The sequence below is a fragment of the Lissotriton vulgaris genome, chromosome 6, assembly GCF_964263255.1.
Source record: "Lissotriton vulgaris chromosome 6, aLisVul1.2, whole genome shotgun sequence".
NCBI lineage: Eukaryota > Metazoa > Chordata > Amphibia > Caudata > Salamandridae > Lissotriton > Lissotriton vulgaris.
The window spans coordinates 1235718014-1235744952 of record NC_141694.1 but is presented as its reverse complement, the minus strand read 5'-3'; the positions used below and the strand labels follow the sequence as shown (position 1 = coordinate 1235744952).

The following is a 26939-nucleotide window of genomic DNA, read 5'->3' as shown; positions in this document are numbered from 1 at the left end:
AGTCACCTGTCCAGTCCGGGTCATACTGGCACTCGCGAGCCAGAGGGTCCTCGGACCCCTCCCAACCTTCACCGTACTCCTCATCCTCTCCGTATTCGGAGTCAATGATGAAGACCGGCTCCTCGGGGTTCATGGGCCCCATCGGCGCCGGGACCGGCGTCGAGCGACGCCCGTCCGGCGCCGCGTCCGGCGTCGGAGAAGGTAAGGGGACGGCGCCGCCCGGAGCCGGCGCCGGAACCCCACCGCCGGCCGGAACCGGCAGTGGAGAACCGGCGCCGCGCGGGGGCGGCGTCGGGGGTAACCCCGATGGCAACGGCGCCGGGGAGGCCGGAAGACCAGCCGGCGCCGATCCCGAAGGCCCTTGCGGCGCCGGGGTCGGAGCAGTCGGCGGCACCGGGGCCGGAGCACCCGACGGCGCCGAGGCAGGGACACCCGAACCGCCAGGGCCCCCAGACGGCAGCACTGGACCCGAAGGCACCGTAGGCCCCGTCAGAGAAGCGAGCGCCCTCATGGCCATGAGGAACGCCTCGATCTCCTCAGGCGTCGCGCCATGCCCATGGACCGGAGGGTATGAGGCAGGCCGCGCCGGCGACTCTCGCGGAGCCGCGGGGTTGGGGTCACCCGAGCCCCCGGCCGCATCGCGCGAGCGTCGGGGGGAGTCGGGGGTACGATGACGACGCCCCGACTTCTTGTGCTTCCTACCTGACGAGCCTGACGAGTCGTGTCGACTTCCGGAACGCTCGGCGCGGCTCCGCGACCGCTCCCTCGAACGCTCCCTCGACCTCCGGCCGGACCGGGACCGCTCCCGGTCCCGACGTGGGGCCGACACCCGGAGCTCCAGCAGCTTGCGGGACCGCTCCCGCCTAGCCTTGTTGGTAAGGGCCCGGCAGTCGACGCAGGATTCCACGTCGTGGTCGGGGCCCAGACACCGGAGACAGAGGCGGTGATGGTCTGTGACCGACATCGTGCGCTCACAGTCATCGCAATTCTTAAACCCAGGCATCCTATCAGGCACAATAGAGAAAAAACAATCGAAAAACTTGGTCAAAGACCGGAGTACTGCTCTTCAGATCTGCGTCCACTGGCGCGGAAAAAAGAAGAACTGACGTCAGCGCGCGGAGGCGGCGTCTATGTACTCCAGCGACGTCATCACGGCGCACGACGCCGACGACGGACGCGGAGCCGCAGGGGACGCCTGCAGACGACGCCTACCGACGCGCAGGGGTACTGCTACGCAAAAGTTTCCGGATCCAGACTGACGCCTGGGGATATTCTAAGGTAAGGAATCTAACACTAACGTGTTTCTTTCAGATGTGCAGTGTCTATTAGATCTCATTGTCCAGTGACGCAGCCACAACAGAGGAATTGAGGAATGAGTGGGTTTTACTATAGCAGAGAAAGGAAATGCTTACTTACATTTAAGAGTAGTTTGCAGATTGACAAGTGCATTAATCCACAATGTAGTAGTTGGGCCACAAATTATCCTCATTTTCTTTTTGGGCAAGGTTCACCAAGTGGTGCTGTAGGAAGCTGGTTCTTTATATACTACACCAAAATGAGGTATAGTGTGCACAGAGTCCAGTGGAACCACAAAGGTAGGCAGAGGTAAAAGTAGATAGCACCTCACTCTCTATTAGTGGTAGTGTTGGTGAGCAGTAAGGCTTTATCAGATGGTAGTGTTGAGCATTTGTTGTACACATTTAATTGGAAAATGATGTCACACACTCAAAGACTGAACTCAGAAAAAGTTTGTTTGTATAAAAATATTATTACTTTATCTTATTTCTAGAACCAAGCCAAACCTGGCACAGGTAAGTGTATTTGATTATTTTGAAGGCAGGGTGAACAATACAAGCAAGCTGAATGGAAATGACTGTTACAGGTTTGCAAATGCTTTCAATACAGTGGAAATTACTGTTAGATTACTTTGAATTACTTTGCAGATTACTTTGCGCAACAGTAGGGAAGGTGTTGGAATAGTAAACTATATTATTCCTTAGGTTAGAGCGCCCCCTACAGCAAGTCGATCTAATGACTTGCGATGTAAAGGAATCGCGTTCTAACAACGCGGTGGTTGTAACGACTGTGTTGTAAAAGGAAAGTGATGTGATGGCAGCGTTATAAACGCTGTTTCCCCACTAGGGCAGCCGGGTGCAGAGTGCTGAGGCCCAATGTTATCCAATGGGGGATAGGGGGACCTCTGGTAGGTGGCTGCTCACGAGCAGGTCACGCGGTTGTGGGAGCAAAGCTCCTGGTGTTAGGCTCACGGCAAAGGGGGATCCAAGTTAGCACTCAAGTTGCACCCACAGAGGCGCAGGGGCGGCTGGGTAGAGGGTGCTGTTTCAGTTTCCGGTGCCCTGTTGTTTTCAATGGGGATTCTTTGTTTTGGTTATTAGCTGCAGGCTCGGTCCAGGAAGACTTCCGGGAGGAACCAACAGCTGGGCTGGTAAGTTGGTGGGCTCGGGGACATAGGTGCACCTCTGGTTCTTTTCTCTAGGGCACAGAGCGGCTGGATGGAGGAGTGTCTTTTGAGGTCGGATTTCTCCTTACCGGGCCACTCGCAGTTGGGGGAAGTCTCCGTGCAGAGCCCACAGCCGACGTCAGGGAGTCCAGGAGAGGTCAACCCATGGTGGACTCGGACTCTAGAGCACTGGGGTACCTCGCTGAGACTGGTGGATCACTGGGACTCAGGCCGTAGGCGTCGGGTGCAGTGGTGGTTCCAAGAGGTCGGGTTTGTTTGTCCTCAGCAGGCTTGGAGTTTTTCTTATCTGTTTCTTTTGAACAGAGATACTGTACACAAGAGATCCGGTCTTTGTTGAAAGCAGTCAATCCTCCCAGGGGTTTTGGAGGTCGCTGGCTGCAGGAAAAGGCAACTTTTGGCGCAGGATCTCTGGAAACTGCAGTCTCCTCTGCTCGGAGTCTCCTTTCGTCCTTCTTCTTAGGTTGCTTGAATCTGTCTTCTTTGTTCAGGGCTGCCCCCTAATACGGTATTTAGGGGGTGTTTTAGGGGTCTCGTGGTCAGTAGCCAATGGGCTACTGACCTAAGGGTGGCTACACCCTTGTTGTGCTCAACCCATGTGGGGGAGTGGGCACATCCTAATCCTGATTGGGGAATGACTGCCATCTGCAAGAGTGGGCATCACCTTGCCTCCCCCACCTGAGGGGTTGGGTTGGCAGAGGTGGCACACCTTCTGGGCTGGCTAATTTTTCCCGCCTGTCTTTCCACCGAAAAGGAGGGAGAAAGAAAGGGGGCCTGCTCCTGATAGCAGGAGAGGCTGGGGGTCGCACTACGAAGGTGGCAAGTCCTTAGAAGTTCCCCTGCCACAGATGACTCCTCCTGGCCTGGGAAGGTGTGAACACCTCCACCCACAAAAGGCTTTGTTTCTGGGCTCACGGAGCGAAGGCTCCCAACCTCAGGGGTCCAGAAACATGTCTAGTGGTGGCAGGCTGGTGTGCACCAGTCAGGGAACCCACCAGAGGCTGGTCGTTTTTCAGGGGCATCTCTAACTGCCCTCAGAGTGCATTTTTTATTGAACCCCACACTGGCATAAGTGTGGGTTTAATGTGCTGAGAAGTTTGATACCAAACTTCCCAGTTTCAGTAAAGCCATTATGGTGCGGTGGAGTTTTGCAATGACAAACTCCCAGGCATCATACACTCTTAATGGCATTACTGCACTTACAATGTCTAAGAATTGGCTTAGACACTGTAGGGGTACAGGGCTCATGCACCTGTAACCTCACCACTGGGATAGTGCACCAGCTAGAGGGATGGATGACCTATGCCAGGGGCAGTGGGGGTTGTAGTCATGGCAAACTTTACTTTTGGGGAGGGGGGGAGAGAGAGCGAGAGAGGGAGGGAGGGAGGGGGGGAGAAAGAGAGAGAGAGAGAGAGAGAGAGAGAGAAGAGAGAGAGAGAGAGAGAGAGAGAGAGAGAGAGAGAGAGAGAGAGAGAGAGAGAGAGGGAGCGAGAGAGAGAGAGAGAGGAGGGAGGGAGGGGGGGAGAAAGAGAGAGAGAGAGAGAGAGAGAGAGAGAGAGAGAGAGAGAGAGAGAGAGCGAGAGAGGGGGGAGAAAGAGAGAGAGAGAGAGAGAGAGAGAGAGAGAGAGAGAGAGAGAGAGAGAGAGAGAGAGAGAGAGAGAGAGAGAGAGAGAGAGAGAGAGAGAGAGAGAGAGAGAGAGAGAGAGAGCACGAGGGAGAGAGAGCAGGAGAGAGAGAGAAAAAGAGAGAGAGATAGAAAAAAAAGAAAAGTGACTTGGTATCCTGCTCTACATCAGATCAGCTTCCTGATGCATCAATAACAGATATGGGGGTTAAGGTGTCACAGGTACAGCGCAGAGGGTACTCCCACTATGTTCTATATAGTGTAGGTAGCATTAGATACAGTAGCTTATAGTAGGGGACAGGGTTGGGGGGCAGGAGGGGATATAAAAACAAAAAGGAAAATGCTACTTACCAGTATGCATCTGTTCTTGGCATGGAGCCACGCTTGTTGTGGAGTTGGTAGGAAGCCCCCTATGCCCACTGGATTCCTGGTGGGTGTCACGCCTCTCTTAAAAGTTTCCCTAAGCTACAAGGCCCCTACTGCTTTAGGCATTTAATGGTCTTTTCCTTTGCTATAGTTAATGATCTATAGTTATTCCTATCAGGTTCTCCCCTGTGACCAGCATTTCTGTAATGACAGCTTGGACTTCTTGTTTGAAGCCCAATACATTTAGCCAAGGGTGCCTCTGAAGAATCGTTCCCGTGCACATTTGTCTGCAGGCTGGATCCGCGCATCATGGGCTGATATCAGATATATATTCAATATGGTTTTGCTTACCTAGCTGATGACTTTAGACCCTCTTAGGTCGAACACTATCAGACAAGCCAGTTGTTTGGTTGTGAAAAGACTTCTTGCAGCCGTTCTGAAAGCTTTCCTAGGAATGCAATGCGCCCTGCTCATCATTGGCTTTGTGGTTTGTAACTCACATTTGTTTGCTCTTGATTTGCTGGCTTTATTTGTTTTAGGCTGTCCAGCATGTCTTAGTCCCTCCTGTGGAGCAAAGCCTGTTTTCTTGTATTCTGTGACAAGCACGTTCTGTAAACAGGCCTTTAAATTAGTCCTCATAGTGTCACATTTGTTGTGCATTCAAAGATAGATATCAAATGTCAGGATCTGTTGTCCGAGGGAGCTTGGTGTTTACTTTTCTTTCACGGACTTCAAAGTGAAAGGATTTACGTGACAATCTAACTAAAAATTAGGGGTGGGAAAGGAAAGGTATTTTTCTAGCTCACAACAAAATGTAATTCTCTGTAAATGAACTGTGCAAATATTTCAGAATACATTGGAATTGGGAAACCACAAGTAAAGAATATTTTTTCGTAACTCCGAGGTGTGGCAGAAGGAATATGTTACTTCTCCCCAGTAAGTATCTATTTGTAGGGTGTAGTGCCATACATTCATAGGCTTACCATACCCCTGCCAACTAGTGTTGGGCTCAAATGTTTGCAACTTATTTTTCTTCAAAGAAGTTCTTCTAGTCACAAGTTATAATAACTCCCCCTATAGTCCGTGCTAAGCATGATCATTGGCTCATTTGCTAGATTCTTTTTAACTCATCAGGTGAGCTTTGGGATAGGAGCAATATAGTGACAGAAAATGTGAGTGAATAGTAGCAAAATGTAAAATGTTACAAGGTAAAAGCATACATCAATCAGTAGCTGCCGGGGAGGAGGGTGGGTGCAAATATGAATCTATGGCACCACATGCTATGAATAGATGCTTGCAGGGTAAGTAACATATTCCATCGTTGGATGTGTTTGCCGTAGATACAAATGCTTAGCATCATACGTAAAGCAGTGCTCTCCAAAAGTCGTGGTTAGCTAGTGGTTGATGTAGGTGTTTGAAAAAGTGTTCTTAATACAGTTTGACCCCCTCTAGCTTGTTGATTAGCTAAGACATCAACCCAATGCTCTGTGAATGCATGCGGGTGATTCCAATGAAGCTGGTTTACAAATTTCTGCGATAGGATATTTCATAAAATGGCCATTGAGGCTTCTTTTTGCGTGTGGAGTGAGCTCTTGGAGTTACGTTAGTAGTCTTTTTGCTTTGCGGCAACAAGTCTGAATACATCTAACTATCCAGCTGGCATTTCCTGCTTTGGATATTGGAGAACCCTGCTGTCGCTTTGCAAATGCAACAAAGAGTTGCTGCATTTTGTGAAAAGATTTAGTTCTTTGTATGTATTTCCCTTCTTTTTTCTCCCTGCAGACCTAATGTTACATTATCCCCTGTCATGTTAAGCGCTCTGATACCCATTAGGGTCATGTTCGAGCTATACAGAACTTTATAAATAAATAAATAATACATTAATTCCCTTTTAACACCTCGTGTGTAGAACTCTTTTTGGTATTAAATCTGGTTTGGGTAAGAAAACAGGCGGAATGACTCTTTTTAGTCCTTCCATAAATGCTTTAATCACTGGAATTTTAAAAAGTGACATGATGTCTGTCTTGCACGTAACACGTGAAGCAGCTACATGCAATCTGATTGCTATATAAACAAGTCCTGCTTGCTGTAGATGGAAGAGAAAACCAATGATGTCTTACACTGTTGGCGATAGTGGTTGGATTTGTTCATTTATTTAGTAATGCACAAATCTTTTCCATTTCGTAGCATAACATTCTCATGTAGTTGGTCTACATGCTTGTTTGAGAATATCCATGCATTCCTGTGGTAGATTAAGGTGCCCAAATTCTAAGATCTCAGGACAGGAACCTGATCTCTAAATTTAGATGTATGGGATTTTTGGTACGTTAGTCCTTGGTCCAGAGTTAGAAGATGTGGCTAGAGAGGTAACTTCTTGTGTAGCACTACTGATAGTTGTAGTAGGGTTGCAAACCATGCTTGTTCTGCCCATGTTGCGACTATTTGGATTGGTGTGAGGGATGTTTGTGTTAGGTTTTGCACCACGTTTGGAATGAGTGGGAGAGGGGAAAAAGCGTAAGCAAATATCTCGGAGCAATTGATCCAGAGGGCATTGCCTTTGGAGTGGGGGTGGGAAAACCTGGGGGCGAAGTTTTGACATTTTGCGTTGGCTTGTGTCGCAAATAGGTCTATCTCTGGGGTCCCCCAACGTTTGAAATAAGAGTGCAGAAGTGTTATGTCTATTTCACACACATACACCTGTTGGTGTGTTCTGCTAAGCATCTCTGCGAAATCGTTGTCCACTCCTGGAAGGTATTCTGCTAGGAGGGGAATTTTGCGGTGTATGGCCCAATACCGCATGCGCACGGCTAGGAGGGAGAGCTGCAATGAGTGTGTTACCCCTCCCCCGTTTTTATACATAATGCATTGCAGGCATGTTATCTGTACGTACTGGGACTACTTTGTTGTAAAGATGAAAAAGCATTTGGAGCTAGATAAATTGCTAGAGGCTCCAGAAGTTGACTGTAGACCATGTACTGTGAGGTTCTGCATATGTGCTCCCCAACCTTGAAGGGATGCATATATGGCAATGGTGACTTGCAGAACCGGGGATTTGACAGGGCCGACCCTGCAACAGATTGTTGCTGTTCCACCACTGCAGAGAGCTGCATTTATGTAACCTTTTTCTTCTTCTTTTTTAAATCATATTCAGATTGGCACTTTTCCTGTACTATGTATTTTATCTGTATCACTGTATCCTGTATGAACTATGTCCCGCTTTATTTGCACAGTAATCTTAAAATGTCTTTTTAATGTTTTTATTGCTTTTATGATTTTAATCAAATCGAATAAAGTGTATTTTGACTGACTGACTGGGTCACTGGCCCTACCAACACTAGATCTTGTAAATACCCCTCCGCATGAGACCATTGTGATTGAAGAGTACACTGAAGGGGATGCATATGTAGTCCAGTGTTTGATACTATGGATATGCATGATGCCATAATTCTTAGAAAGCTCATGACTGTTTTACATTGACCAGATGCTGTGGTTGAAACCGAGTTAATGCAAGCTGGAACTTTTGTACCTTTTCAGAACTGGGAAAAGCTTTGGCTTAGACAGAGTTTAATATTGCTCCAAGGAACGATTGCATTAGCAAAGGTTAGTGGTGAGACTTTGCTATACGGAGTGAAAATTCTAATTTGTGAGGCAGGTTGATTAACTGTTGTGTGTCCTGCAGACATTGGTACTTGGTAGGAATTTTGATGAGCCATCATCTAGATAGGGGAAAACATGTGTACCCCCGCCGCTTATGAGGTGAGCTGCTACCACTGCAAGGCTTTTGGTGAATACTCTTGGAGCTGTAGTTACTCCGAATTAACCCGTGAACTGGTCATGCTATCTGTTGATTTGAAAACTGAGATAGCAACGCTGTGCTGGATGTATGGGAATATGGAAATAAGCATCTTTGAGGACTAAGGCTGTCATGAAATATTCTTGCTGTAGCAATGGTATCACATCTTGTAGCGTGACCATGTTAAAGTGTTCTGAGGACATGTAACTGTTGAGTGGCCTGAGGTTTAGAATAGGCCTTAACATCCTGTTCTTCTTGAGAATGAGGAAATATAGTGAGTATACTCCATGTCCTACGTGTTGCTTTGGGACTATTTCTATAGCTCCTTTTTGAAGAAGAGCTTGAACCTCCTCTTGGAGGAGTGTAACATGTTATGGTGACAGATTTTGTGTCTGTGGTGGCATTGTGGGCGGTGCATTTGTGAGGTCTAGACAATACCAGGCTTTGATGATAGATAGAACCCATTGATCGGTGTTGATTTGGATCCATTGTTGGTGGTACTGCTGTAGCAGTCCCCCTACCGGTGTCATATGCTGCGAGGGAGACTTAGGTGGTCACAGTTTAGTGGGTGTGGTGGATTTTGAGGTGGAACCAGGACCTCTTCCTCGATTGTTTTTATAGTGTGACCACCTACAGTAGGTTTCTCTGAGGTATTATTCCGTATTAGCCTTGTTGTTTTTTCTCATTACCTGAATCGACTGATGTACAGGTCTTGCTGCCTCTCTATACTGCCCCCTCAGAAAGGAACTTCTACGCAGGAAGATTTGCAGGGCACCAATGGCCTTAGCTGTATCTGTATCTTTTTTCAGTTTTTCTAGATTGTCATCCACTTGTGGCCCAAATAAATTTTGGCCATCAAACCGTAGGTTTAAACAATGTTGTTGCACATTGGGCTTAAAGCCCAAGACCCTTAGTCATGCAAGACGCCTAATGAGAATACTAGTGTTTATTTCTCTTGCACGGCTATCAGCAGAATCCAATGCGCATTTTATAGTGGCATTTGATATGATTCTACCTTCTGCTACCAACTGAGTCCCCTCTTGACAATATTATTATTCTGGGGAGTGTTGCAGTATCTTCCGCATCTAATCCCATTGGACTTCACTATAACGGAACGTAATCCCTGGCGATACTTAGGCGATTAGCTGCGTTCCCAGCAACACGTTTCTCTGCTGCATCACATTTTTGCTTCCCTTATCTGTGGACGGGCATCTCCAGTGCTCTGTGAGTTTGCTCTTTTTCTAGCAGTGTGTACCACTAATGCGTCAGGGGGAGCTTGTCCCCAGATATATGCCCGGCCTGATAGATATGCTTTTCATTTTTTGTCCACCCTAGGAGTTATAACCCTGGGCTTTACTGGAGGTTTAAATATTTCCTGTGTGGATTTAAGCATGCCTATTAACATAGGATGGGATTGCACTGTTCTGTGCGACTTATTTAGTGCCTCCACTACAAAATCCTCCTCATCCTCTAAAGTGTGAAGATCCACTTTATGGTAGTGAACTGCTCTGATATACTTCATGATATACTTCATGATATGATGTGGCAACATCGAGTGGTGAGGGGTTTGCGGGGCAGGATATTCAGATCGGTATCATCCACCGGATCTGCATCAAGTTGATACCATGGATCTTGTATATTATCTGGGTCATATGGTAAATCTTCCCCTGTACCAATGTACCTGTAATGACTGAGGGTGATATGTGGCTGTTCTGAAGGTAGGTGCTCTGGTGACTGCGTATGTACTGGGGATATTGCCAGTAGTTGTAATATTGGCATTGTAGTAGAGGAAGAGGAGATAGAGGCCTACAGGGATGTGGAGGAGGGGAAGTGGAAGAGGAGAAGTAAGAGGATAAAGAATAAGGCTAGTGCCCCTGTCCTTTCTTTTCTTTTTTGGGAGCCTAGAGTGGATATGGCTCCATGATTTCCTCCTCAAATGTTTTCTTTCTCGTTGGAAGTGTGTCAGATATAGTTTGGGGCAGCTTTGCCCATACTTTCACAGTGTCTCTATGAGTAAACAAAGGTTTTTGTCCTTTGTCCAGTTGATCTTGAAGTTTCTCAAGAAATGGTTGAATAGGCTGTTTGGGCTCCAACGCAGTCTTTGTGTGCTTCGACATCGAAAGTATTTTCACCACCAACACGGTTTTGACCCAGATGATGGTTTCGGAAAGTGGTGTTTCGGTGCTAAGGGAATCTTTTGGTGTTTCGACACTGAAAGTGGTTTCGGATCAGTGATGGGTGTTCGGTTCCAACGTCTTGTGGTGCTTCTAAAGTGCATAGTCAGTTGTTTTCAGTACCGGCAACAAGTAGACTTTCAGGGCTTTAAACATTTCAACGCTAGTCAAGTGTTTTACAGGCAGAGGGACTTGGGTCTGCTCCGGGGCCTGTTTTCGGAGACCAACATGACCCGAGGACAGTGGGGTTCTGGAAGCCACCTTAGCTGTTTTTGCTGGGATATAGGCAGCTTTCACCGGAGTACTCACGTGCCAATGTGTGGAAGGATCCAGGTCGGAGCTCTCATCACGGTTAGCCGGCAGTATAGGGAAGTCTGTTGACACCGCCAGTGCCTCGGTGTCCTTTGTTTCTTGTTGCTGCTCTGCCAACTGCTCTCCGAAAATATCAGGCGCATCTTTGGTATGCTGTGTCTGCATAGTAGGGTGGGCTCAATAATGTTCTCTTTGCTGCTAAAGAGTCTTCTTCGATTGAAAAGCCAGTAATGCGTCACACAACACTTCGTCGTGTTCCAGGGACAAAGAGAGATTACACATTTTGTGCTGGTCCTGCCTGGAATACTTGGTGTGACACTTAGGACAGAAGCTAAAGGGAGTCTATTCCATCCCTTGTTGTCACCGAGTATATGGAATTTGTCGCCGTTGGAGTTGGTATCTAAAGGGACAATGATGTGTCAAAACCGGCTTGTGCGCAGGTGGGCGGATCGAAAATTTTAAGTAACACTTCTTGGTGTAGTGATGTCAAGGTCCTGTCGAAAGTTGAAAAAGAACGGATCGCTGGAATGGGCCTGGAGGCAGGAATCAAGCTTCTGCAATGGAGCTCCAAGATGGATGTCTGAACCAGATGGTGGAAAAAACAAACAAAGGAGCCTATGAACATGCACAACACAGACTAAAGGAGGAGTCATTATTCTTCCTGACTAGAAGAACGTCTCTGAAGAAAACCTAGTTGCAAACAACCAAGCCCAACACTAGATGGCAGGAGTATGCTAAGCATATGTACTATGGCCAACACATGCTACAAATACAATTTGTTTTCTACAATCAAAACAAATCAATATACTAGGTGATGCCATTTTTACCCACTTTCGTTTGTGTGGTGTTCAGTTTTATCAGTAAAACTGTACATGCAAATTTAATGGTAATTCCAATTAAAAATGTGTTGTTTGTAATGGCAATGTGATACCACACCAACCATACAACACTCTCCTCTACTCTAGGCCGCTCCACTGTAGGCTACTTCACTTCACTCTTACTTTATGTCACTCTACAACACCCCATGACAGTCCACTCAAAACTCTATGCCACTCTCCAATCAAACACCTTACTCCACGCCCCTCCAATCCAATCCATTTTAGAACACTTTACTCCACTCTACTCTACCACATGCCACTCTATGATACTCTATTATATAACATGTACTCCACCCAACATCACTATCCTCTATGACACTCTGCAAATTCATGCCTCCTCACGAAACTCAACTCTATTCCACTACATGCTACTCCACACCATTCCACTACACTATACTTCACTCAATGCCACTCCACTGTACTCTACAAACCTTTATTCCACTCTACGACGCTCAATGCTATGGGCTCAGCTGCCGGGAGAGGGCCGGCTCTAGGGCGGTGTGACCGGTGCCACTGTATTGGGTGTTGACTTCGGGTGGAGACAATGTGTTTCTAGGTAAATTATTGTTTTAAAAGCACCTACTGTGACGTCCCTTGCCTCCAGCAATTTTTCATAAAATAAAAAAAAATGTCAAGATAACTCTCAAGAGTTCTCTCTAGTGGAAATTTTAATGTAGCGCAGAGGGTTAATATGCCTGCTGCAAAGAACGTGCACCATGCAGATCACAAAGTGCATAGAATGAAAATAGGTTAGCGTGTTAATACTTTTGTCAGAGAGGTAATTTTGTTAATTGTAGTTTATAAGTTAAAATTCTAAAATAGAACAGCAAAAGATTAACTGTCATCAAATAACGTCATGCATACTGCAAGGTATAGATTAGAGCGTTAAGATTCTTTTCCCCAGCCATTCACTATCCTAATGTTGCAAAAAGTGTTAATTTGGGTACAAACAATTCTTATTAAAGAGAACCCCCAACCATGGTATTACATTTTAAATTCGGGATTTGTGCTTCTCCAGATCAAGCACTCACACTATGCTCCCTACCAGTATGGATGACATTCCACTCCTACACTTTGCTGTCCTCGGTATTAGGTAACATTTCTCCCTCACTGATTTACATACCTATTAATGATTGTCTCTGTTTAATGTGTGTGAAATGTAAAGTCCTCTGACACCCTAAACTAGTATGAGGTGTGCTACAAAACGAATTAAATGAATCTCAGAGAGAGTGGTAATGGAGACTTGAGGGGCACTGTTAAAGGGTGGTATTAAGGAAAATCCACGGCGAGGTGGTCATTGGGGGGCACCAACAACCATTATCGCACAAGGGACCACCAGCTCTAAATGTGGCCCTGTGCAGGGCAGATTGCATGCTGCTGAGAAAGTTTGTGTGTTAATTGCAGCACGTGACGGGTGCTGCGATTAACATGAATACTCACACAATCTGCCCCACAGCCGCACCCAAATAGCAAAATGTATTGAAGGCAATGGCCATCCTCCACGTGCATCATGGGTGAAAAAACACAATGAATGACAACTACAAGAAACCCACAGTTTTGTTGGATTTAGAGTTACTCAAACATATTTGACATGGAAACGTTTTGGCTTTTAATCAATCAATCAAGCAATCAATCAATCAATCAATCAATCAATCAGTACATTTATAGAGCGCCTTACTCACCTGCAAGGGTTTCAAGGTGCTGAGGGTACAGTGAATTTGCTCTCCAGCTACCTTCACACAAATTAAACATCCATACATTATTTTATGAACTAACTGATATGCCACTGTTTTAATCAGAAGATATGGGAGTAAACTTCAGTAGATTGTATGATGTCATATTCCTCAGCACCTGATGCATTAACCAGCTTTCAATCATCCTTTCCATGCAGAACCTCTGTTGCCAGATGCCTGATGTATTTTTGCCATCTCCTGTGCAAGTGCACATCCCACCGCTGCTGCAATGCATTCTGTGTTCCTGCTGCTCGGTCAGCTATCCAAGGACTACCATTAGTTGTTGCTGCTGACAGGTTTGCTGGTCTTGCTACAAATGCTAAGTTTACCATGCTGACTTGGGGCCTTATTACGAGTTTTGTTGGTGCGGGAACGTCCAATTCCTGCGCCACTAAACCCATGTGAGCACCGCCGGCCAGATTTTGACTTTTTTCGTTACTGGAACGCAAAAGCAAATTCCTACAGGGCATGGACTGCAAAGTCCATGCTGTGCAGGTACTGGAGGGGGGGGGGGGGGGGGGGGGGGGGGGCATGCACACTGAGGAATAACATGTGTCCCCCTTCACGTATCCCCCCGGTATGCGATATTGTATAGGCTCCCAACATTTCTCCACCCTGTGAACAGAGCTCCAGTTGAGAATCTTTAGTACAATCTTATAATGGTACCACCGTTGGAGTCCTGTGCTTTTCTAAAGATGAAGTGTACTTGCCTGTGTAACCAATTCATGTCAAGGTGTGTGTATGTAGATTGCAAACCTGCCTTAAGATCCATCATGTGGCGCTGTATGTGTGGAAATGCACCATCTTTTCACTTTTTAAGCAAACGTTTGGAGTGACTTTTGCACTGATATTTGTTGCTGCACCCACACGCGCAGTCTGGTCTTGGCAAACATAGCCTTGGCTGCAGCGCATGCACCTTACACTGCCGCACACAGAGGAAAATAATTAGAGGGAACATTGGTGCCCAGCCAAACAGAAGGTCAGCATAATCAACCTAAAATATGTGTAATCTGGCATATTGAAAACCTGTCATCTGACTCAAGTCAGTCAAGGGGTGGGTGATGCTATGAATGTGTTTGTTATCCATGTTGTAAGAGACATATACAACAGTGGTGTTTAGGAAAAATCGACAAAAACTGCCTTTAAAGTAACAGATGTAACAAGCTGATAATGAAAATTTACTTTTGTGAGACCTTGCTTCAACATGGTGACTTGTTTGATTTCCAATAATAACTTTTGACCTTTGTGAAAAGAGGTGCAGTAGCACTGATTGGAATATATCTACTTGATTGACTGCTGAAAACTTCATTCAAAACATATTTTCAAAAACTTCCTATTCTGTAGATCAGACAAAACTCTTGCTTAGTGATTCATAACCAAGAAGTTTAAGAACTTTCAGACTAGAAAAAACTCTAAAGCAGGTGGAAACCTACTGTCGCTTGGCATCGTCCTCTTCTACAGTGCTGTCCCATCTTTGAGACATCAACATACTCAGCTCCATGTCTTCCTTTGTCAACTGGGGGTCGTTTTCCTCATCATCACTGTTCTGCAAGGTACTGCAAGTCTCACTGAAGCGCTGCTGCTGCGACGATAGCCGGGAACCATGTCCTTGGTAGCCGTCATCTTCCAAGCCAGCCAAAAGATTTATTAAGGCTTGATCCTGACTGTTATTCACTGCACATAGAATACAAACATACTACACGTTAGCATATGCAGGATCTCTATCAGTAGCCACAGATAAAATGGCAAAGCCTTCCTAAAAGCATGACATATACGCCAAAAGGCCAAGTGAGGAACTTAGACGTGCAGTGCTTTCAACAAAAGGCATTACAGAAAAAAAAGAATACAAGTAGGAATATGTGACCTTGATCATCTTAGGGACAAGCAGTCCGGCACATCAACCATACATTAAAAACAAAGCAAGAAAGTAAACTTTCACCTGGCATCTTTCCAGAAGAGGTTACAATTTATTTTAAAAATATTTTTATTTGCATTTTATCATAACTCAACATCACAGTCATGTCATTAGCAGTATACACACCCCTACCCTCCACCCACCCTTTCCAAAGTTGTACATTTCTGTCGCAGACCGTTACAAGCTGACTCGATATCCATAACATCATTGTGCAATAGTCTCTTAGCATCATACGCAAAGTCTTCCCGGGAGTGCTCTCGTAGTCGTGCAGCCTGTTACTTAAATCGCCTACCTCATAGCCCCCCATCCAATCCATGATAGTGTCGCCATCTGGTCCAGACCCTACGGAATTTCTTCGGGCACCCCCTAGATTTGTAAGTCACTTTCTCAGCGGCCATGTATAGGTCCAGTCCTCTCCTCCATTCCTCTAATCCTGGCGGTTCCGGAGACTCCCAGTGCTTCGCTATGTCTCTTTTCGCTACCACCAGTGCCAGTACCAGGAAGGTTAGTAGGGGCTGCGCTAGGTCCACGTCGTTGGTCATACCTAGTAGGGCCAGCCTGGGCTCCGGGTGGAGCGGGGTCCCCAAGACCTCACTCAGTTCCGTAAAGATGTGGGTCCAGTAGTTTTGTATCAATTCGCATGTCCACATAATGTGATAAAAGTCTCCGTCCTCTAGTTTACATCTAAGGCATCTCTTGTCATCAATTTTCCCCATTCTATGGAGTCGCACCCTATCATAGTAGGTTCTGAGGAGCACATTAAATTGGATAAGGCGCAGCCTGGATTTAATTGCCACCTCCCTGGGATGCATTAGTACTATGTCCCAGTCTAGGTCGTCCATGCCTCCCACCTCAGTTTCCCACGTCCGTCTAAGCTTCGCCAGGTCGCCTAGTAAGTTATTAGTTAGGGTTTTATATGTGAGTGAGACCGCTTTCCCCTGGATCTGATCCTGTAAGAGCCGTACTTCTAATGGGGCATACTCTGGGAGCCCATTTAATTGGATGTTTTGGGCCCGCCAAGCATGTCGCAGCTGCGCGTATTTGAAGAACTGTGAGTGATGAAGTCCAAATTCTGTCCTTAGGGCCGAAAAGGATATCAGTTCCCCCTTGGCGATCACGTCCCCTATGATGGAGATGCCTATGTCGTTCCATCTCTGGAAGCCCTTCAGTTTGTTTAGTTCCGTTAACCACTTGCAGTGCCATATCAGCGTCTGCCGGGTGGGTTTCTTCTCCCATCCCGTGCGTTTTGTAGCTTTATTCCATGCGAGTAAGGTGATGACCGTTGCTGGGAGGAGTGGCTCCCGACTAACACCCCCATAAAGATAGTATAGTAAATTTCGTGATGACATTTTATGTCTTTCAAGTGCATAAGTGGGATGATCTGCCTGAGCATGTAGCCAATCGTTGATCGGGCCATGTGTTCCGCCCAATAGTAGGCTTCCAGATTCAGGAGTGAGATCCCTCCGCTGTATTGGTGTCTCTGGAGAGTAGTCAGCGCCACTCTAAGTTGTTTACCCAGCCAGAAGAAAGCCATCAGATCCGCGTGTATTCTGGATATCACCTTTTCTGGGAACGGGTAGTATTCGTTCTGTAGGGCATATAAGTACTTGGGTAGGATAATCATCTTATACATTGCCGCTCGACCTAGAAGCGTGAGTGGAAGCTGTCTCCAGCGGTCCATATCTGCGATGGAATTCACTATAATTTGTTCTAGGTTTTTTTGGAACGACCGTTTTCTATCAAGGGTGATGTATATCCCAAGATACTGGAAGCCCTCCACTGTTGTCAGTAGTTGGCCTGGCAGTGTCGCCCAGTTGCCCTGGCCCCCAGGGTCATAAAGGATCGATTTGTGCCAGTTGATTCTGTATCCCGCATGCCTACCATATCGCTCTAGTTCTAAGAACAGTTCGGGTATAGTTGTCTCCGGAGTTGTAATATATAGCAGTATATCATCGGCGTAGAGGGATATTTTCTCTTGTGCGGGATCCATCTCAGCTCTTCTAAACCCCTCAATGTCTACATTTTGTCGGATCCTAGCTGCCAGTACCTCAATAGTAAGTGCAAAGAGGAGGGGGGACAAAGGGCATCCCTGTCGGGTTCCCCTCTGGATCTGGAATTCCCGGGACATCCTCCCATTCACTCTCACTCTGGCCCTCGGTTCAGTGTAAAGGAGCTGGACCCATTTCTGGAACTTAGGGCCGAAGCCGAACTTTTGCACCCTCGAGGAACGGCCAATGAACAGCATCGAAGGCTTTCTCGGCGTCGAGGGAAAGAAACCAATGTTGTTCTTCTCTTCCCCGCACTTCCTGTAGCCAGTTGTGGGTACGTCTAAGGTTCAATCTGGTGGCCCTGTCTGGCAGAAATCCCGTCTGGTCCAAGTGTATGAAGTCGGGTATCACCGACCGCAGTCGGAGCGCCAGGATAGTCGCCAGGAGTTTCACCTCTGTGTTCAGGAGGGAAATGGTGCGATAGGACGCAGTCCTCTCGCGGTTTTCCCTCCTTATATATTGGGATTATTGTCGCCATGGAGAGGTCTGGAGGGAGTCTCTCGTCCTGATAGGCCCCTTCGAATAGACCCTTCAGATGGCGAACCACGAGGTCCGCCGTACGTTTGAAAAACTCAGCCGGGAAACAATTTGGTCCCGGTGTTTTGCCTGGTCGCAATCTGGCTAGGGCTCCAGAGATGTCATCCAAGGTAATGTCAGACCATAGTGCCTTAAGGGCCTCAGGAGACAGGGTGGGCAAGTCCGTTTGCTCCATATATTGTAGAGCTTCCCCGCGTGTACCTAGGTCTCTAGCTGTGTAAAAGAGTTCATAGTGTGTAGCAAATGCCTCGGCAATTTGAGTATCGGACCTAACAATCATCCCATCTAAGTCTCTGATGTGTTCCACCCATCTAGCTGCGCGCTCCTTTTTACTTAGCCACGCCAGCAGTTTGCCTGACTTGTCCCCCACGTCATAGAGGCGATGAAGGGTGGCCAGGGCTTGAGTTTTAGCCTCACCAGTCACTAGTTCTCTATAGTGTTTCTGACTATCAATCAGTCTTCTGAGAGTCTCAGTATTCCTCGAGGTCCGGTAGTCCCTCTCTAGGCCCAGGATAGTCTTCTCCAATGCAACTATTTCCGATTGGAGTTTTCTCCGTTCCTTCCCCAGTCTGTTTTGTATCCTGTCTCGCATTACTGGCTTTAACGCTTCCCAGAAGGTCACACCTGAATCGACTGTTCCCTCATTTTCAGCAATATAGACCTTCACATCTGCTCTCAAGCCCCTCAGGATTGCAAATGCTACTTACCAGTATGCATCTGTTCTTGGCATGTAGGGCTGCTGACATTCATATCTGTGCATAGATCGCCGCCTAGTGTTGGGTCCGGATGATTGCACATTGTTGTCCTGGAAGAGTCTTCGAAGTATCACCAGATAGGTGGCTCCTCCCCTGGACTACAGTGCGCATGGGCATCGCCTCCATCCCCAGATTGTTTTTAGCCATTGGCAGAGATGGAGTGAAGTATGTGAGTGATGACCATGCTATGAGCATACACATATATACATATGAATGAAATACTGCAGCTGCTACAGGCGCCGGGGAGGAGGGTGGGCGATATGAATGTCAGCAGCCCTACATGCCAAGAACAGATGCATACTGGTAAGTAGCATTTGCAGTTCGAGGCATGTGGGCTGCTGAATTCATATCTGTGCATAGAATACATAGCAGTCCCTCCATTAGCGGCGGCCGCCCGTGCCAGCTGCAGCAGTCTGAAAAAGTGTTTTGAGAACAGCCTGACCAACAGCTGCCTGCTGTTTGGAATGCACGTCTACACAGTAGTGTTTAGTGAAAGTATGTGTGGTAGACCATGTGGCTGCTCTACAGATATCTTCTAAGGGAATGTTACCTAGGAAAGCCATAGAGGCCCCCAACTTCCTGGTGGAGTGGGCCCTTGGTGGGATAGTGAGAGTGCGCTTAGCTTTAGCGTAACAGATCTGAATGCATTTCACTATCCACCTCGCGATCCCAGCTTTGGAGATAGCGTTTCCCTTGTGGTGTGTGGCAAAAGCAACAAAAAGCTGCTTGGTTTTGCGAAAATCTTTTGTCCTGTCCACATAGTACATCAAGGCTCTCTTAACATCAAGGGTGTGAAGCATCCGCTCCGCCAGCGTCTCTGGGTTTTGGAAAAACACCGGCAACTCAATTGTCTGGTTTATGTGGAATTGAGATACCACCTTGGGTAGGAATTTAGGGTTAGTGCGGAGCACCACCCTGTTAGCATGTACTTGGAAGAAAGGTTCTTGGATGGTGAGCGCCTGCAGCTCGCTAACCCTCCGTAGCGATGCAATTGCTACTAAGAACGCAACCTTCCAAGTCAAAAACTGAAGCTCACAAGAGTGCAGTGGCTCGAAGGGAGGACCCATCAGCCTTGTAAGAACCACATTGAGGTTCCATTCTGGAGCTGGTGGGGTCCTTGGTGGAATGACTTTCTTGAGTCCTTCCAGAAAAGCCTTGACAGCAGGGACCTTAAAAAGTGACAGGTGTTGCCTATTCTGGAGGTATGCTGCCATAGCAGACAGGTGAATGCGGATGGAAGAGTACGCCAGATTGCATCGATACAGATGGAACAGGTAACAAATGATGTTTTGAATGGAAGCATCCAGCGGGTCAATATCGTGGTTAACACAGTAGATGACAAACCTCTTCCATTTAGCCGCATAACAAGCTCTCGTAGTGGGCTTCCTTGCCTCCCGAATGATGTCCATGCAATCGGGAGGAAGATTGAGGTAGCCAAACTCTAGGACTTCAGGAGCCAGATCGCCAGGTTGAGCTGTTGCGGATCTGGGTGCTGAATGTCGCCATGGCTCTGCGTCAGAAGGCTGGGAGTGAGATGAAGCCTTTGATGCGGTACCACGGACAGTTCTAGAAACGTGGTGTACCATGGTTGGCGAGCCCACGTCGGAGCAACCAGGATGAGAGTCATTGAGTGCTGCCTGAGCTTGCGTGCCACCAGCGGTATCAGAGGTGCTGGGGGAAAAGCGTACGCAAATCTGCCTGACCAGTTCATCCATATCGCATTGCCCTGTGATTGCGGGTGTGGGAATCTGGCGGCGAAGCTTTGGCATTTTGCGTTCTCCTTTGTGGCGAACAGGTCTATCTCTGGATGACCCCACCTTTGGAAGTACGGTTGGAGTACTGATGGATGTATCTCCCACTCGTGCATTTGATGGCTGTGCCTGCTGGGCAGATCCGCCATCTGATTGTCCTTGCCCGGGAGATGCTCTGCCATGAGGAAGATGTTCCTCTGAATGGCCCACTTCCACATGCTCTGAGCCAGATGAGACAGCTGCGGAGAGTGTGTGCCTCCCTGCTTCTGAATGTAGTACATGGCCGTCATGTTGTCCGTCCGGATCAACACGACTTTGTTGCACAGATGTACTTTGAACGCCTTTAAGGCCATGAAGATTGCCATCAGTTCCAACACATTGATGTGCATCTTCCTTTGTTGTAGTGTCCAGAGTCCCTGCACTGTGTACTGGAGTACATGCACTCCCCATCCCTGGAGAGAGGCGTCCGTTGTCAGGATGATCTGTGGCACAGGCTCTTGGAATGGTCGGCCCTTGCAAAGGTTTTGTGGATTCCACCAATGCAGAGAGTTGTATGCCCGACCGCTCACCAACACTAGGTCTGTCAGTTGCCCATGAGCCTGAGTCCACTGACGTGCTAGGCACTCCTGAAGCGGACGCATATGTAGTTTCGCGTGCGGGACAATGGAGATGCAGGAGGCCATCATGCCTATCAACTGCATGAACACCTTCGCTGGAAGCGAGTGCTGAGGTCTGAACCGTTGGATCAGCGTCTGGATACTGGCGATTCTCACTGAATTTGGCTGCGCAGTGGCTGCCAGAGTGTTGATTGTCGCGCCCAGATACTGTCGCACGTGGGCGGGCTGGAGATGGGACTTTGGGTAGTTCAGAGAGAATCCCAGATCGTGCAGGAGATGAATGGTGCGTGACACGTGGTCGACGCACTGCTGTTCTGTCTTTGCTTGAATGAGCCAGTCGTCCAAGTAGGGGTAGACGTGGACGTTCTGGCGACGGAGATGCGCCGCCACAGTCGCTAGGCACTTTGTAAATACCCTTGGCGCCGTGGTGACCCCGAACGGCAGAACCTTGAACTGGTAATGCTGGTCTAGAATCGTGAATCTGAGATACTTCCTGTGGGAAGGATGCAGGGGGATATGAAAATAGGCATCTTTCAGATCCAGCGTAGCCAGGAAGTCCCCTTGCTGAAGCAGGGGAAGCACTTGCTGTAACGTGAGCATATGGAAGTGCTCCGAGAGGATGTACCAGTTTAGGGGCCTGAGGTCCAGGATGGGCCTGAGGGATCCGTCCTTTTTGGGGATCAGAAAATACAGGGAGTAAACCCCTGTTCCCCGCTCTTGCAATGGAACGAGCTCTATCGCCCCTTTTTGCAGCATGACTAGAACTTCTTGCTGCAACAAGGTCAAGTGCTCGCCGGACATAGGACGGCTCCTTGGGGGTATGTTTGGTGGAATGGAAGTAAGTTCCAGACAGTACCCGTACTGGATAAGAGACTTGACCCACCTGTCCGTGGTGATGGATTTCCACGCTGGCAGGAACTGCTGGAGTCTCCCCCCGACCAGTGTTGTATGGTCGGGGGGCAGTGAAAAGGCGTCACTGCTTGTTGGCGGTGGTGGACCTGGAGCTGTTGTTTCCACGTCCCCTGCCCTTGACGTTATTGCCTCTGTAACCACCTCTACCCTTGTTGTTGTACGAGGTTTGGGTGTTACTTTTGTAATACTGTGTGGACTGCGATGCCTGACCCCTTGAGGTGCCTCTGGAAGTGGAGCGGCGAAAGGAACCACTCCGAAACTGCTGACTTTGTAGGGCCCCCATAGACTTGGCAGTTTCCGTATCTTTTTTCATTTTTTCCAGTGTCGCATCCACCTCAGGGCCAAACAGGTGGTCAGGATTAACTGTTTGATTCAGTATTGTAGTTTGGATGTCGGGTTTGAACCCTGAAATTCTAAGCCAGGCATGCCGTCTAAGCAACACACTGGTATTGATCGCCCTGGAGGCTGTTTCTGCCACATCCAGTGCACATTTTATGGATGCATTTGTAATGAGCTTTCCCTCCTGAATCAGCATTTCTCCTGCCTCCTTGTACTGGTCAGGTAAGTGTTGCAGTATTGCTTCTAAGGTGTCATAATGAGCCCTATCATAGCGTGCAAGTAGGGCTTGTGTGTTAGATATTCTCCAGATATTAGCTGCCTGTGCAGCAATCCGTTTGCCTGAGGCCTCAAAGATCTTGGACTCTTTGTCTGGGGGAGGAGCGTCACCAGTAGTTTGCGAGTTCGCCCTCTTCCGAGCGTTGGAAACAACCAATGAGTCCAATGGCAAGTGTCCCTTGATATATGTTGGATCCGAGGGCGCTGCCTTATATTTCCTGTCGATGCGAGGGTTGACCACACGCGCCCGGGTGGGCTCCTTGAAGACCTCCGTTGCGTGTTTAAGCACCCCTTTAAGCATCGGCAGCGTCTTGACTGACTTTTCAGCTACTGAGAAAGTGTCAAATAAGAAGTCCACATCCACGGGGTCCGAGTGCAGCTCGACGTCGTGGTTAGCCGCAGCTCTCTCGATCAGAGCGTTAAAGGCCGCCGAGTCCTCCGTCGGGGACGTTTTGGCCGCAAAAAGTTGCGCGTCCTGGCCCGACTGCGGGTCCTCTGGGTCGCCTCCGGCGGACCAAGGTTCGTGCTCCTCCTCCGGATCCGAGTACGCCGGATAGTTGTACTCGGCGTCTTCCTCGTCCGCATCGCCTGCGGCGGAATGCGTTGGCGAGTGTCCTAGGGCTTGTGGGGACACAGGTTCCACCAGAGCCGAAGAGTCCGCAGAGTCCCTTTTGTTTTTGAGAGGGATCTTAAAATGTTCCAACGCCGGCTCCGTAGTGATTTTCCTCTTGAGGAGAGACAGTTTCCCGGTGTTGGCGTCGATGATTACCTCACGACGTTCCTCTTCAGCAAGCGGCTGGAGCCGAAGCTTCGACACCACCAAGGCAGCTTTCGGTGTCAATACCTCCTTCGAGGGTCCGCCCTGTTTCGGCGCGAAGGCCTTCGGCGCCGACTTGGGCGGTAGGGTAAAACGGATAGGCGTTTGCTCCTTCGCAGGCTTAGGCGTTAGCTTAGGAGTTACAGCGTCCTGAGCGGGAACCACACTGTCCTTTCGTATCCGCTGCAGGGATTCCGCTACCTTCTTCGTCAAGGCCGGAGAGGGCTTCAGCGGCTCGAGCGACCTCTCTGCATCGAGAGCCTGATCGCCTGCAGGCACTTTCTTCGGGGCCGACGCCCCATGCCTATGCGCGTCGTCGCCCTGACGCTTCTTCGGAGCCGTCTTCGGGTCCACTACCCCTTTCGGAACCGACGCAGCCGCGTCGGACGACTTCGCCTTCGGCGCCGACCCCGAGCGTTTCGGGTCGGCCATCTTGGCGTGGCTCTTCAAGTCGGCCATCTTGAATGTTTTGGAAGTTGACGCCTCCAGAACCTTCTGCACCAGCGTAACTTTCACTTTCGGTTTCGCATCCGAGGGTGCGTGACCAGACGGCTTCACTTTCGTTTTCTTCAACGCTAGTGGCTTCTCAGAAATGTCCGTGACCGGGCCCGGAGGCGGGGACGTAGGACTCATAAGTAGATCTTGGGTAAGGCCCAAAGGCGATCCCTCGACCTGGGCCGTATGAAGGGGAATAACCCCCGAGTCTGGTTGGGGATGCTCCTCCTCCGAGCTATCCCCCACAGTGGCAAAAGCCCGATCGTCGTCCCCTACCTCGTCGGCGACTTCGTCAAAGTTCTCCTCACCCGCGTCGTAGGTCTCCCCCTCGGACGCGGGACTAGAGTCCGAACCTTGCACGTCGTCTTCGCCTTCAACAGATTCCTGGAATATGTCGTCTGGTGGGGGCGCCGCAGTAGCCGATAACTTAGCCTGGAGCCTATTGGCCCTACGAATCTTCAGGGTCTTCTTGCACCGGAATTTCGAACACGCCATGCAGCTGTCTTCGTCGTGGTGGTCCGGTGACAAGCATGTATTGCACACAGGGTGCACGTCGAGGTGTGAATATTTTGAGTTACACACCGGGCACTTCTTAAACGGTGTTCGCTCCATAGCAGAAGTGTAGTGTAGGCCCGTCCGCGCCGAAAGCACGTGGAAGGGCAGCAAGAGATCGGAGCTGAGAGTCAGACAAGAAACCCGTACGCAACTATACCGACGCTCAGCCTAAAGACCTTTTGGTCTCGAGTAGAAGTAGAACAACTATCGGTTCCGACAGAGGGAACCGAAACACATCCGAACCCAATGGCGGAAAAAAACAATCTGGGGATGGAGGCGATGCCCATGCGCACTGTAGTCCAGGGGAGGAGCCACCTATCTCGTGATACTTCGAAGACTCTTCCAGGACAACAATGTGCAATCATCCGGACCCAACACTAGGCGGCGATCTATGCACAGATATGAATTCAGCAGCCCACATGCCTCGAACATTTGCATTTTGCAAGTACCATGCTGCCAGGCGACAGGAAGCCCCATCCTTACCCCCTTTCAATCCCATTCTTACCAGCAATGGGGAGTGGTCGGAGACCGCCCTCGCGTTATATTCCGCTGTGTCGTCTACTGCCAAGTATTGTCGAGACATGAATAGTCTAATCTCGAGAAAACCTTATGCGCGACCGAGTAGTAGGAGTAGACCGTCTGATTAGGGTGCAACCATCTCCAGACATCTGTAAGCCCTATATTGGCAATCAGTTGGGATAGGGGGGGTCCGGGTTCCCTCTCTGGATGCCGTTCCTGACCGGTTCTGCCCTATGTCCATTACGTCATTGAAGTCTCCCCCCAATATTTGAATGGTGACAGCAGTGTCTAGGAGTATGTCAGCTACTCTCTTGAGCGTGTTTGCCTGCAGTCTCGGAGGTACGTACACTGAGATGATTGTGCATGTGCGTCTATTCCATGTCCCCTTGACCCCCACATAAGTCCCCAGAGGGTCTATCCTAGTGCGTGCAATACAGAATGGGGTGGACTTCTTTATAATGATAGCTACCCCTCTCGGGTCAGTAGTGTATCCCGCATGTGCTAAAACTTTGTGGTGACCCCTGGCTATAAAGGCGCAGTTAGTTCCTTTGAGATGGGTTTCCTGCAGCAGAGTTATATCCGGGTTCAGTCTTTTAATGTACGAGTTTACCAGCCCTCTCTTGATCTTATTACCAAGCCCGTTCACATTCCAAGTCAGGACACTAAATCCCTTGTGGTCTCTACGTTGTGTCACTTTGTCACCCGCCATTCAGAGGTACAAGTCGATCGGTGTGGTCGGTCTCTGGTGTATAAGTGTAGTGTGGAGCACTGAAGCGTACGACTGCATTCACATGACTGCCTCCCCCTCCCCCCAACCAACTCCTCCCCAACGGAACTTCGCAAAAACCCCCAACCCAACCCTCCCCCTCCCCACCCTTTCCCCCCGTCCATCCCATCTGTGCAACAAGTAACTTACAGGACTTTCAGGCGGTAAAGGTCCGTCACCCTCCCAAGAGAAATCCCCAACTAGTCTATCCTTAAATCTCTATCCGGACTGCCTGCAGAGGTCTCCGTGACTCGATTATCAGGCTAGTGATAAAACACAACTCTTCTAACAGTACAAGCAGATAGGATAAACAAGAAACAAAAAAATTGGGACGTGTCAACTTGCATGTCTCTCCGCTCTAAGCCGCCTGTCATTAGTCTATGTGTGCATATTCTCAGGAGTGCGAGTCTTGTAAATCTCCAGGTGATGCCCCCAGTGCTGATGTCGGTTCTTGTTCCATCTCATTGATGGCTATCACCAGGGGGTGCATGGACTGTTCCTCGTTGTCGTCGTTGTCAGAGGGCTCCCCTGTGAGCCCATCCTCTCCCTCTGATCTGTCATTTACAGGCAGAGAGTGGAAACGAGATCCTGAGAGCTGGCCAGTGTCGGTAGTAGTAGCGTTACCCTTCTGTCTCGATGTAGCGTTTTTTGCTGGATATGGTGTTGCGTTTGCTCTCTTGATGCCCCTCGCATTTCTCGTTCGCTGTGATTTTGGTTGTTCCCATGTCGCGACCGGCAGATGCTTGTCAATCCCACTTCCTGGCGTTTCAGGCTTCCGGATCAAGGGACGCTCTTCCAGCCACTGCCATGCATCCTCTGGGTGCAGGAAGAAGTTAGTTTTCCCGTTGTGTATGATCTTCAACTTCGCGAAGCGGGCGATGACAGGCCTCAGCCTCGCCCCCACCGAGGGCTTTACCAATAGCGCTCTATGAGCCCTCTCTATTACGAAGCACGGCGAGAAGTGTGCCGTCGGGAAGGTCTCCTGTAGCCAGGTCCGCAGGAAGCCCTCCATGTTGATCCCTTTAATACCCTCTCTAAAGCCCACAAAGCGGAGGTTGTTGCGTCGGGCCCTGTTTTCCGCATCGTCCACCTTCCATTGCAGTTGCTTGTGTGATTCTCGGAGTTCATTGAAGTCGGCCCGCAGCGAGCGTATAGTGTCCTCGGCTTCCCCTAGCCTGTTCTCCGCCGTAGTGACTCTCTCAGTCAGGTTGCGGAAATCCTGGCGCAGGAGGGTGACCTCAGAGCCCACCTCCCCTATTTTGGTTTCCAGGGCGCTCC

The 26939-nt window shown here is 48.8% G+C and overlaps 1 protein-coding gene across 2 annotated transcripts in view; it reads right to left on the bottom strand.

The window, feature by feature from the left end:
- The window catches only part of REV3L (REV3 like, DNA directed polymerase zeta catalytic subunit), a 1049196-nt gene that overhangs the window by 498087 nt on the left and 524170 nt on the right, over positions 1-26939 (bottom strand). For both annotated transcript variants that reach the window (XM_086927335.1, XM_086927334.1), the window contains exon 11: positions 14793-15033. In XM_086927335.1, coding sequence (XP_086783461.1) covers positions 14793-15033 — 241 coding nt within the window. The remainder of the gene's footprint in view (positions 1-14792; positions 15034-26939) is intronic.